The sequence below is a fragment of the Leptonotus elevatus genome, chromosome 3 (assembly GCF_054856555.1).
Source record: "Leptonotus elevatus isolate MCC_2025b chromosome 3, RoL_Lele_1.0, whole genome shotgun sequence".
In the NCBI taxonomy this organism is placed as follows: domain Eukaryota; kingdom Metazoa; phylum Chordata; class Actinopteri; order Syngnathiformes; family Syngnathidae; genus Leptonotus; species Leptonotus elevatus.
Genome location: NC_141241.1, coordinates 4,892,689 through 4,905,400, shown reverse-complemented (window position 1 = coordinate 4,905,400; position 12,712 = coordinate 4,892,689). Strand labels below are relative to the sequence as shown.

The window sequence follows — 12,712 nt, the reverse complement described above, 5'->3', positions numbered from 1 at the left end:
ATGATATAGACAAATATACGAAGACATGTTCGTCTTGTGCCAAATTTGAAATTTGAACTATGAAAGTAAGTAAAGGAGTTAAATCAAATTGTCTCGCTTTTTGTCCCAGCTCCACAAACTGCTACTTTTGTGTGACTCTATTTTTACAACCTCATATTAGGAAACCCCAACTTGTGCGTGAGCTACAAAGCCATCGTGATTTGTTCCCCAATAAATAGATGGACGTCTCACAAATGTGATTCAGCTCTCAGAGGAGTGGGCGTATCAAATGCCGGACAGCGACTGTGACGTCACCGCCCGCTTCTCCCTTGTCTTCCATTCGGCGTGCTTTACTTCCCCTGAGGCTGGCAGCCGCGGCTCGCTGAGCTGTGCTCCGGTCCCGACGAACTTTTTGTGAGTGAAGCGCAAACCTCCCCCCCTTGAAATGGATTACGAGACCAAGGTTTTCCCTCACAGCGGCGGGTACGGCCCCTACAACCGAATGGCGGTGGCGTTCAGCTGGTTCCCCAGCTTCGCCGTCATGTTCAATCTGCTCAGCGACGTTTTTTTCACCGCCATCCCGGACGCGTACCACTGCAAACCGGACCCGCGGCTCCTTCCCGCCGCCTTCCTCCTCACTAACATATCCAAGTCGGCTTACCTGAACCTGACCGTCCCTTGGGTCAACGGCAGCGGCCTGAGCCACTGCGAGCTCTACAAGTACCCGCCGAACTCGTCGGAACTGTCCCAAAGTGTTCCCCGGGAGAAGGTGAGCTGCACCCAAGGCTGGGAGTACGTTCGCGTGTCGGGACTTCAGAGCAACTTCGTGACTGAGGTAAGAAGAACTGACTTGACCGAAGTAACGTCTTCAGTCGCACGCAAACCTTATTTATTGTTGTTGTTTATGGAAAAGCGTTTGAGCGTATCCTCGATGAGGTCCATCCGTTTACTGGTAAAACAATTCAGCACACTCGGTCACAAGGTCTTACTAGTAACGTTTTTTTTCCTCTACTAGTGCCACCTTTAGCCTACTAACACTTTCATGACTTTTTTTTTTTTCCTCCAATAATTATTTTGTTAAAACTGTCAATATGAGCAGCCAGTAGTAAATTAACAATATAACCTTTGAATAATTAATCATCCCTCTCTGGCCCTGTCACATACATCTAATTTGATTTTTAAATCACAACCAGCCATTTTAGATCGTCGGTCTAGGGGTTCTCTGATAATGGGCCTAGAATGGGCCTACTGTCCGATATTAGCAGGCATAATAAACATTTGTATTTTTTTAGTACAGCGGTTCTTCACCTTGTTGGAGGTACTGAACCCCACCAGTTTTCTATGCAGATTCCCGGAAAAATTCTTTATTGGGAAAAAAAAATAGCATATTGTTTTTTTTCTTGCAGTCTGGCTCTCTTCAACTTGAATTCAGAAAGCGTTGTGATTGTGTTCTTGCATTCCCCATCTCCATATAGCTTAAGGAAGTGTTGCTTTAGTTTTGCTCGCTAGCTAGTTGTTCTGGACTAGAATTGCTCAACTTGGCATTGCAAATCCCCCCTGTTTTCTTAAGATGGAACCCAGGGGTGAAATAAATAGATACAATGAAAACAGCAGAGGCCCCAGAATTGAACCCTGTGGAACACCTTACGTTCCATGTGAATTCATATTATTTTTTTGCTCAACATAGTATGAAGGGATTGATGTAGCGTGTAGCCAATGATGGCCAAGCGGGGTGGTATCATCACGAATCATATGAGTCAGGTGTGTATCTTCTTGAACTCTGCTAAACCCCTGGGGTTCGATCGAACCCAGGTTAAGAATTTTCTCTTCAGCAATACACCGAATCTACTTCATGGAAGAATAGACTCTGCTCCTACCCGGGTGTTAAATAATTTAGATTGACTTTTTCTGTTATTTTATCATCTGCATAAGAATAAAAATGTCATAGCCGATGTTAAAGCGATATGTCTCAAATAGCTGCCCATGTTCCTCCAACATGGAGTGATCTTGTGAGTTCTGTCAATATTTGCTCTGACTTTTTTTTGCTGATGTTGGCTAATTTACATGAGCAAACATGTTAGGTTCAACACACCCGTGACACTAATGAGGATAAGCGCTACAGAAAATGGAAAACACATGTTATATCATTGTTCTCAACTGTTGTTACCACTGGACCTGCATTTTTTTTTTCATTTTTTGCTCAGTCACATTCACCCACTTTTGTAGAAGTTCTTTAGACTAATAAAGAAATCGAAATTGAAAACATATTTTTAAACATGATTACAGAGAGCCTTTCCGAGTTGCTTAATAAGAAACTAAAGAAGAATATGAGAGCAGAAAATCACATCTCGGGCAGACCAGAAGCCAGTGCAACTTGGCAAGTACGAGAATAATTGAATTGATCAAAATTGCTACTGTTAGTCCAGAGTTTTTGCAAGTTTGTACTTTGTACGACAACATGCTTACACCAGAACGCAACCCCAATCCACATTACAGGGTTGAATCTGACCTGACTAAACAATGAATCTTAATCAATAATTTAGTCAATCAAGGATTGGACTGAACAATCGCCACCTGTGTCATTAATTTATCGAGACATTCTGTACAGTTGTATACTTTGAACTTTGTTGAAACCGTGTGGGGCACTTCCCCTTTTTTTGTGTACTAGTGCTCAAAGAAAACCATAAAGGCATGCTTAGATGACTTTTATATGGAAGAACTTTGTGAGCCATCAAGGACAATTGGGATGAACCCGAAAAGAAGATTATGCTCTCACAACAGTTTTAAATCAAATGGACAAACATTTCTACAGACACACGCCCAAAATCGAGTACAACGATTTCCCAGAAGAGACGATGCGATGACAGATGCGAAGTGAGAGAAACGTTTGTTTGGGTCTGCTTATCTCTTGCAATAATCTGGCCGAGCGTGTGATGGCGTCTGCTTGTGTAACCTGCAAATAAAGATACATCTTAATCTGCAAATACTAAAATGTTTCAGACCTGATGGAGAGCGGAGAAGAAAGGCAGAATCTGTCTTATATTTTTTTCGCGTTGTATTTTTAACTCATTAAATTCCATGAGTGGCTTTAGTCAGTCATTAGAATCTAAACATTCAGTGCCAAGGACGAGTTATGTCGTTTGATGCTCTTTTTTTTTTTTTTAATGGGAGGGTTTGATGTGTCTGATGCTATTCTCTTTTAAATTGCAATCACTTGAGGGGTGGTAATGAGCCAAATTGCCAGCAGAGGGTAGCGGTGCACAATTTTTAGATTTGAAATAACCTTTATTTGCTGTGTACGGTCATGGCTGCTGCGCTGGCAGTCAACACACTTTTAGTTGGACAACAGAGTCTATTCTTTTATTTGGTAAATTGGCCGAAGTGATAAATATATAAATATAAAAAAAACATGAAATGATACGAACTAGTAAGTGGTTAAAGTTAACTAATGTAAAATATGGACAAGCGAGTTGTGACATGCTAGCATCTGTCGTCAGAAGTCACCTAAGCTTGGATTTTGCAATCTCTTCACCAGCTGAGCTTCATTATGCTCATTCATCCTAGTGGCTAGCGGGGGTCAACGCTGCAATTATTTTTCCCCCCAAATATTGGTCAAATCCCAAATTGTGTCTGGCTTGATATTGTGGCAATTTGAAGAGTGAAAGGACTAACGTGAGAAGGAGGAAGTCTCCTGCTGCTGACGTGTTCAGAGGCATGGGAACGCATTAGCTACGGGTCGAGGACAGGCAGTGGTGGTTGCGAGCTGAAATTCTGAAGCATTTTCAACTGCTTCATCTCGTTTTAAAATGGATAATGAATCAACAAACCTGCTCCAGAATTATGCGGACTTGTCCCGGATTGTTTTTGACACCTCACTTTTGACTCACTAAACAGGATGAAAAAAAGATGATCCTTTTAAAGTGTGTCGAATCGGACCTCATCAGATTGTACAGGCGAATCCTTATTTGGACAATGCTACTTTTCCAAAAACCCTTACATGTGTTAGCATGTCTTCCACAACGGCTAGTGGCGTCTTCCTGCGAGCTGGCAGAGAAACAAAGAAGCTGCGTCTGTGCTCGGGTGGACTGCCAATTTTGCATGGACGTTTTATAATCAAATTATGTCAATTGGGAGTATTTTTAATCATTGAAGGTAGAAAACCCTGAAAAATGACAAACGGACGATCCGCGAGTCACACAAAGGTAGCCGGCGAGCTTGTGACGTGTGGACTGGTGTGTGTCTCCGAATGACATCATTATGAACGATCTCGATTGGCGGGTTAAAGGATGAGCGGGGGAAAGATTCTTAGCAGGCTCATTTTTTGAACACCACTTTGTGGTAATGTGATAATACGGTCAGCAGTCATCTTGATTGAATTAGCGTCGACATGATCGACATTCCCGCCTGGTGCTGCACCGAGATCAGTGATTGGGACTTTACAGAGAGCCTGCTCTAGCTTGTCATGGCGCTGAAGTATAATACTACATGCTGTTGGCACATTATTCATGTTCTATAATAATTCTCTCGTCATTTCCCCAAATTCTGCACAATCACAAGCTCTCACTCTCATAAATAGCAACATTATTCTCTTGTGTGTATTTTGTGCCGCAGTGGAACCTCGTCTGCAGTGACTACTGGAAAATTCCCCTTCAACACGTCTGCTTCATGACGGGATGGATTCTGGGATACATCTTCATCGGCTCGTTGTGCGACTGGTAAATTAGCATAATATGACACTTGCGTTTGTTTTGTGTCCATTTGACCGAAGTCTCACATTTGTGCGATTTTGTGCGTTTCTCAGGCTCGGCCGTCGACGAGGTTTCCTCCTGTCCGTCAGTCTGTCCGGCGTGTTTGGCATGGCCGTGTGTCTGTCCAACAGCGCTGTGGTGTTTCTGCTGCTTCGTCTCTCTCAGGGCGTCATGCTCGCTGGGGTCTTTTTGTCCTCTTACATAGCAAGTAAGTCCCATGTACTCACATCACATTTGTGATGCTTTAATCTGTATACCTTTTTGTTTGATATATTTGATATAAATATGGAATATTAACTCATTCACTGCCATTGACGGCTATAAACGTCAACAATTCATTTTAGTTTAATATTTTTTTCCGCTTTTGTTAATTTCTTTTTTTAATCTTTTCTCATATTTTTAATAAAAAATATTTTTTTACAATTTTAAATTGTAATTAATTGCATGACTTCACTAGTTATTTTTATTATTAAAAAAAGAAAGAAAAGATTAAACAAAGAAAAGAAAATATTATAAAAAATTAGGGGCGTCAGGCGATTAAAATTTGTAATCGTATTTAATCGCATGACTTCACTAGTTAACTCGCGATTAATCACAAATGTTATATCTGTTCTAAATGTACAATAAAACAAAATTTCTAGGTTTTCATACGCTTGTTAACAAAAGTGGGGACAAAACTAATAATAGTTCAAATTAATTTTTGACGTCTATAGCCGTCAATGGCAGTGAATGAGTTAATGACCGGCACACTTTTCTCTTATATTATGCTTTAAATTCAGAAAATACACTAATGCTGTATTTACTTAAGTAGCTAGTTTTTCATTGTCCTTCATAAAATACTTTTTTATGTTTCAACGCACGTATTTGATTCCATATATCAATTCCATATAAAGATAAACATCATGTATTAGGTCTATGATGAATCATATAAATTATTATTATTTTTATTTTTTTATTTTTTTAAGAGCTCAGTATTGTTCATTCGGTAATATCATCATCATTGCTCTTTTTTAAAAAATTTTTTTATAAAGAATCATATTAGTTTGTTATGTTCAGTAATTGAATACATTATTACTAAAGCAAGAAACGTCGTTACCTTTTATCTTCCAATATATCAACTCCAAACAGCTCCAACATTACATTACATTACAATATATCGCAGTTTACAATCAATATTTATCAATGTCAAAACTTTAAATGAAATACATCGTACTCACCAGAGATGCTGATGCAGGCGCAGCAGACATTGATGTGTGTTGGCCTCATGAAGTCGAGTTTTTGTACCTTGAAAATGACTTTTTATGTACGACATCATCCTCCCCTTGTAAATCCATCTTTGTGCTTTTCAAGCTTAAATAATCAGTGGGATGAATATAACTGAACCAATCAGAGGATGGAAAAATGCCGGCTACCTTGAATATGTCTATATATCTCAAATCTGACTGGTTAAAAAAGAAACGGCCATTTCAAAAAGATATTTACTGAACATATTTAATTTATAGAGTATTACTTTATTATTTTTTGGTCAGAATGTTTCATCTGCTTCCACCAGATGAAAGATATCTTTTTTCATGATTGCATTCCGTGTGTATGAGATCTGGAATTTCATAGGGATTCTTGTCATATTTCCTGTCAGCTCTCCTTTCATGGGATTCCATCAGTATGCTGAGATGTCTCCGGCAGGCAGGCGTATTACGTTTTTGTACACAGTGTACCAAATGTTTTGGTCCGTCAACCTGCCCTGCATGGAAATATGATATTAGTCTATTGGGGACTTGGGAGAGGCATGGCAGAGTTTCAACTTTTGTAATATCCACACCCATGTCTGTTTTTGACACGCACACACTCCCCATTCCAACAAGGTCAAGGCTAGATTGAGTCCAGACTTTTGAAGGTGGTCTCATGTTGGGTTCTGGAAAATATCCGAGTGATGTCCTGCGGATGTCGAACCTCCACGGAGATGTGAAAACAATAGCTGGGCTACCACTAAAGGCAGAAAGTAAGCAGGAAGGGAGCTTCTCGTTCTCTTTGTCAGGAGGAGGGAAGTGGAACAAGAGTCCCTCTGTGGGAAAATGAGGTTAAAGGTGACATGTTGCACATAAGTTAACTTTGATCCGAAAAGTCTTATCTTTTAGTTGCTTCATCTAGTTTATTGAGCGTTTTGTTTGTTAGGGGAGGAATGTATTATGTTATTGTTAGTATTGAATAATCTCAAAAGCCAATAGGTGCAAACTACGTGGTGACGTGTACACTTTGCTTTCCTTCATCAGAATCGACCACAATTAATTCCAGGTTCGACTTTCCGAAGTCTTCTGTCTATTTCTGTTTCGTTAACTTATTCACTGCCATTGACAGCTATAGACGTCAAAAATTCATTTGAACTATTTCTATTAGTTTCACATTTTTTTCCACTTTTGTCAACAAAAGTATGAAAACCAAGAAAAAAAATTATTGTACATTTAGAACAGATTTGTGATTCATTTATGAGTTAACTAGTGAAGTCATGTGATTAATAACAATTAAAAAAAATGTATTGCCTGATGCCCCTAATACTTTTTTTTTTAAAAAAGATTATTAAAAATGAGGGGCGTCAGACGATAATTTTTTAAAATTGTAATTAATTGCATGACTTCAATAATAATAACTCACGATTAAGCACAAATTTTATATCTGTTCTAAATGTACAATAAAAACAATTCTAGGTTTTTATACTCTTGTTAACAAAAGTGGGAAAAATGTTTAACTAATAGAAATAATTAAATAAATAGAATTTTTGACGTCTATACCCGTCAATGGCAGTGAATGAGTTAATAACATTATAAACTCCGATTGAAAACGACAACTTCTTTTTTTCGTTTTTCTTTTTCGTCAGGGTTGGAGCTGTGCGACCCTCCTCGCCGTCTGATGGTCGCCATGGTGGGCGGCTTCTTCGGCATCTTTGCAGAGCTGCTGTTGCCGGGCGTCGCTCTTCTGTGTCGTGATTGGCCGGTTTTGCAGGCCGTTACCACGTTACCTCTGCTCCTGCTCTTTTGCTATTGGTGGTGAGTCATACGGGGGCAGCCGTGTTGAGGAGGAAATGGAAACAGTATTGGGATGTGTTTGTTTTTCTGCTCTCAAGCACGGTTGTCTTGTTCAGCTGCGCGTCATTGTTTCCTGAGTCTCCTCGTTGGCTTCTGGCCACAGCTCAGATCCCCGAGGTGAAAAAAAGCCTCCAGGAATTCTCCATCAGGAATGGCGCGTGTTTGCCAGACGAACTCTTCCCTGGTGAAATCTTGCTGGCAGGTGAGACCGAGCACTCCCACTCGCTTGCTTGTACGAACGTTTGAAACTAATAGACCTATGACCGGGTACTCGCTAAAATTGCAACAACAAGATTTTTGGTGCTGCTCTTGTATTAGATCTCATTACACTATTCCAGTGGCCGATGAAAGCAGTTGTTTGCATTTTGATTATGATTTTCCGTGTCTAGAAATTGATTCGGTATTCGATGAAGATTGCCAGCCAAGATATTATTCCATTTTGGAGCTGCGGCACACTCGTGTTATCTGGAAGAACTGCCTCATCCTCAGCTTCACGCTGTAAGTTTTGTGTTGTGCTGATTGATGGAGGGAACAAGCCACATGAAAGCTACTTGTAGTATTTTGGTAGACAAGCAAGTTAAGGGTTTCTGCATGTCCTTAACTCATTTGTTCCCAAAAACAAATAAATATGTTCTATTTTAAAGGTTTTAAGTGTCCCAAAGACATATTTATACGTTTTTTGTTTTTTTTTAAATCTTCTTTTTTTTTGCTAGAGCATACCGCTTTGATGCAGTTTCTCAACGGCAGAGAACGGTTGAGGAAATGGTAGTTATTGCAAAAACGGCCAGCAGGTGGCAGCAGAGTGTATGAGATCAACCAGGGTTATGTTGCAAACAAGCTGATTTACCCACAGTTTTAAACAGATTTGTGAATAATGATGAAACTTAGCTATATTCTAATGCCCATTGCTACACAACTTAAACAGATAGAAATATACTTTGTTTTCCTGATGAATGAAGAGACTTTAATCTTTCTTTTGGTAAGTTCCATGTTTTTATAGCAATACAACACAATATTCTGTGGGCCTTGCAAAAACAGTCAAAATCCAGTAAAACAGCCTGGAGCGAAGGGGGTTGCTTCAGTCAAAATGGCTAGTAGTGAATGAGTTAAGAAGCATTAAAATTCATTAAATGGAACTTGCTAAAAAAAACGAAGGCCTTAATCGGCATTAACCTTTTAAAGCCTCGTAGACATCGTATTTAAATACAGTTGATACAATTGCTCTGAATTGGATTTTAAAAATGTACTGTTCCAGGCAACAACGTCCAGCATGAAACACGAATGCCATCTAGTGGCAGAAAATTACCTCAACACAAATCTGACTCAATGTTTCACACTCCTTTTAACTGTTAAGTATATCTTTTTTAACGTCAAATAACTTTATGAATTACTTACTGTAAAGTTACTGAATCAATGAACTGAAAGTTACAACCACATTTGTAATTGGTAACCATATGTTTAAAAAAAATTATTTAACAAGAGTGTGAATTGAAAACCTGGAAAACAACATTTTTTATTTTGTATATTTTATTTTAGAACAGATATAACGTGCAATTAATCGTGAATTAACTGTGGAAATCATGTGATGTGGGCATTAAATTGGTTGAATTAAAAATTGCATTAAAAGTGTTGACTTAGATTTGCTGATACCTGCAGGAACCCTAAAATTTTGTGTTGTTTTAGCTGATTGTGAATCTCATGCTTACTTCTTGAGTTGAATGTCGTTCTCCCTTCCCTGTAGCTTGATCGGAACAGGCATCCAGTACTGCTTCACCAAAAACCTGCACATGTCCTCCACCAATTTCTACTTCAGCTACTTTGTCAGAATCGCCACAGGAACGTTGGCCTGCATCTTCATCTGCTGCACTGCCAATCATTTCGGTCGGCGTGGTATGCTTCTGCTCTCCGCCATCATCACTGGACTGTCGTCGCTGCTTCTGCTGGCGCTCACTCAGTGTACGGCCATATGTATTGCCTCTGCCAAGGATCTTAAGCTTTTACTCGCCTGATTCTTATCTGGTTGGCTGATTTTCCTTTTTATCCCTTTCACGAGAATGGCTTGACGATTCAATATACAGTGCCGATAATAGGACATTCACATAACGCACGTTGATGATTTATTCTTAATTGTTGTTGTGTTGTCAGACCTCCGAGGAGGCCTGGTGCTGGTGCTTTCGATTGTGGGTCTGCTCTTTTCTCAAGCGCTTGCCATGCTCAGCATCTTCTTTGCCTCTGAGGTTTTGCCAACTGTCGTGCGGTAAGTCTCTCTCAAACTGGATAATATAAGACACTGTCTAAAGCAACATTTCCTGTCAAAAGAGCCATTTTAGGCCATACAACCAAAAATCTGTGTGGAGTCGCAAAAACATTTGAAGATTGTGATGAACACGAAAATATGACAGCAGCATCCAATATTTACACATTAATTTTCTTCTCCCTTTGTTTTTTTTAAATTATTTTTTATTTTTGGGTGTAATTTTTCATATTTAGTTTATATTTTGGAGGAATTTTTTGGGACATTTTAATGCCTATTTTATGACGTTTTTTCCTGGATTTTTTTTCAATTTTCTGACATTCTTGGCAATTTTAAGGCATATTTTGAACATTTCATAGTTACTTTTTGAATGTTTGCTTTTCTGCATTTTTATTCAATTCTCTGACATTTTTGGCAATTTCATAGACATTTCATGTTAATTCTGCTTTTCCTCTATAGGGATGATTTTTTTTTTAGAACTTTTTCATCAACCTTTTGTCTCTCTTTTTCTGACAACCTAATAATTTGGACTCTGACTTTTTTTTTAAATATATATTTAATTATTCGTTTTTGTTATTTAGTCATGAATTAATTTAAAGAATATTTTAACTAACACAAAATAAATAATAGGGCAGCTCAATTATGAAGAAAATATGAATCAAGATTATTTTGGTAATAATTGAAATCACGATTAGAACGATCATTTATTTTTGGGTAGAAAACAAGAAACTGTTTAAACGTAAAAATTATTAAAACAAATAAAATTATTTGAAACACTATAATTATGCAAGTTACTTTTTGATGAAATAAAATATGTATTTAATAATAAAAAAAATATTTTTTAAAGTGCAAATGTATAAATTTAAACAACTCAAAATTAGTATTAATAATCTTTTTATTTTACGTTTACCGTATGCTGATTTTGTAATTGTGGAGTGTAACGATTGAAGTTTTAATTGCACAGCTCTAATAAATAGGTTAAAAAATAATAAAATATAATTTCTAAAAAAAACATCTTAGAGATCCACATTCCACAGTGAACTACAGAAGAGGGACAAAATGGCTCTAGAGCCGCAGGTTGCAGACCCCTGGTCGTCCTGCCGTGGCTCAGTTTGTTGAGTCTTCCCTTTGCTATGATGACATTGCAACTTTTCTCCTGTTGACATCAGAGGCGGGTGCCTCGGCCTGGTGCTGGCAGCAGGCTGCATCGGCATGGCCGCCTCGTCCCTGATGGAGCTCCAGAACAACGGGGGCTACTTCCTCCACCACGTGATCTTCGCCTCGTTCGCCGTCCTGTCCGTCCTGTGCATCATGCTCCTGCCCGAGAGCAAGCGCAAGCCCCTGCCCGACTCGCTGAAGGACGGCGAGAGTCAGCGCCGGCCGCCGCTCTTCCCGTCTCCCGTGGACAGGGTCAGCCTGCCCTTGCTGTGCCCGCGGCCCCAGTTGTCCGAGTACAACCCTGACAACTACTCGCGCCTGGTCAGTGCCACCAGGAAGATGTTGAACAAAGACAGTTTGCCTTACAGGATCGCAGCGCCGGCGCACCGCCTGCTGGCCGAGAGGGAAGCGCAGCGGCGGGAGAGTGAACCGCTGAGGGAAGCGTCGTAAGATCAAGGGGTCCTCAACAATGACATGGACTCTTGAGTTGTATAGAACACTTGACGGCCCGCCCCCGTGCCTGCTCATTATATGCGAGCAAATCAACTTCAATCGAAATAGCAGCTTTGTTTTCTGAAGGAAAAAAAAAAAATCAAGTTGACCTGTTGTGTTCGCCATGACTGCTTTGTGTGACAAGGCCATAGACGTGAAGATTTGTGTGTCAGCAATGGTTGGTTCGTGTGCGCTTTTAGCTGGGAAGCACACTTAACCGTGCAAGTGCTGTCGATCATGTGAGCTGCAACACTTTGGCCATTTGTGAGCAAATCATGCACTTTTCATTAAGTCTGACAGTGTGACTCAGCAGTGTCGCCATGGCAGCGTAACTCTTGTTTCCCAAAAGCCCCTCAAGTTGAGCCGGTGATATTTGTAATGAGGCTCAAATCGTTTTGGAGGATGAGCCCAGCTCATGTGTTTTGTCTGGTATTTTTGCGTTGTTTGTGGGACACACTAGAGGGCGCCAAATTCACACTGTTGAAGAAAGTCAGACGTTCTGCGTTTAATGTTCCTGTGTTTGACACTTGTGTAAATTGCATATGTCCAGGATGTAACTGCCATTTTGTTGCTTCCTTTCTGATTGAATGCCATTAGAATTAAAAGCCTGTTTGTATTGACTATTGGGGGGCCATTTGTGGCACAATATTAGGCTTATGTGTTAATAATACCTCATAAGCTTTTCAGTCTCAGATTGGAGCAGTCTGGATAATAATTGCTTCAAACCTCTTAATACAATGTCATTTTCTGTCATTGTTTTGTGTTGAAAAATGCCATGATCTTTTCATACTATATTTCGTCTAAGCTTTATTTCACAGCTGCCATGAAAGCTTTCTATAGTTTTGACTGGCCTTGTAAGAATGTACCAACAGCAAACTTTTTTAGATTTTATTTTTTTGTTAAAAGTGAAGTTTCCCAAAAAACATTTGTGAGTTGTGCAGTTCTCTCCACTGGGTGGTGCTCCTGTATTAAAATAGTACACCTCTCACCTGACACTTTAT

The 12,712-nt window shown here is 39.5% G+C and overlaps 1 protein-coding gene across 2 annotated transcripts; it reads left to right on the top strand.

The window, feature by feature from the left end:
• The first annotated feature begins 284 nt into the window (after nucleotides 1–284).
• slc22a31 (solute carrier family 22 member 31) lies at nucleotides 285–12,697 on the top strand. Of its 2 annotated transcripts, none has more exons than XM_086071813.1 (9): nucleotides 285–814; nucleotides 4,591–4,694; nucleotides 4,781–4,935; nucleotides 7,600–7,768; nucleotides 7,846–8,009; nucleotides 8,197–8,305; nucleotides 9,549–9,763; nucleotides 9,953–10,064; nucleotides 11,231–12,697. In XM_086071813.1, the coding sequence occupies exons 1-9, from the start codon at nucleotides 425–427 to the stop codon at nucleotides 11,667–11,669; spliced, it is 1,857 nt and encodes a 618-aa protein (XP_085927939.1). In that variant the 5' UTR covers nucleotides 285–424; the 3' UTR covers nucleotides 11,670–12,697. The 2 variants fall into 2 exon arrangements, with proteins under 2 accessions (XP_085927939.1, XP_085927940.1); XM_086071814.1 differs by having other exon boundaries at nucleotides 286–814; nucleotides 7,864–8,009.
• Nucleotides 12,698–12,712: the final 15 nt, after the last annotated feature.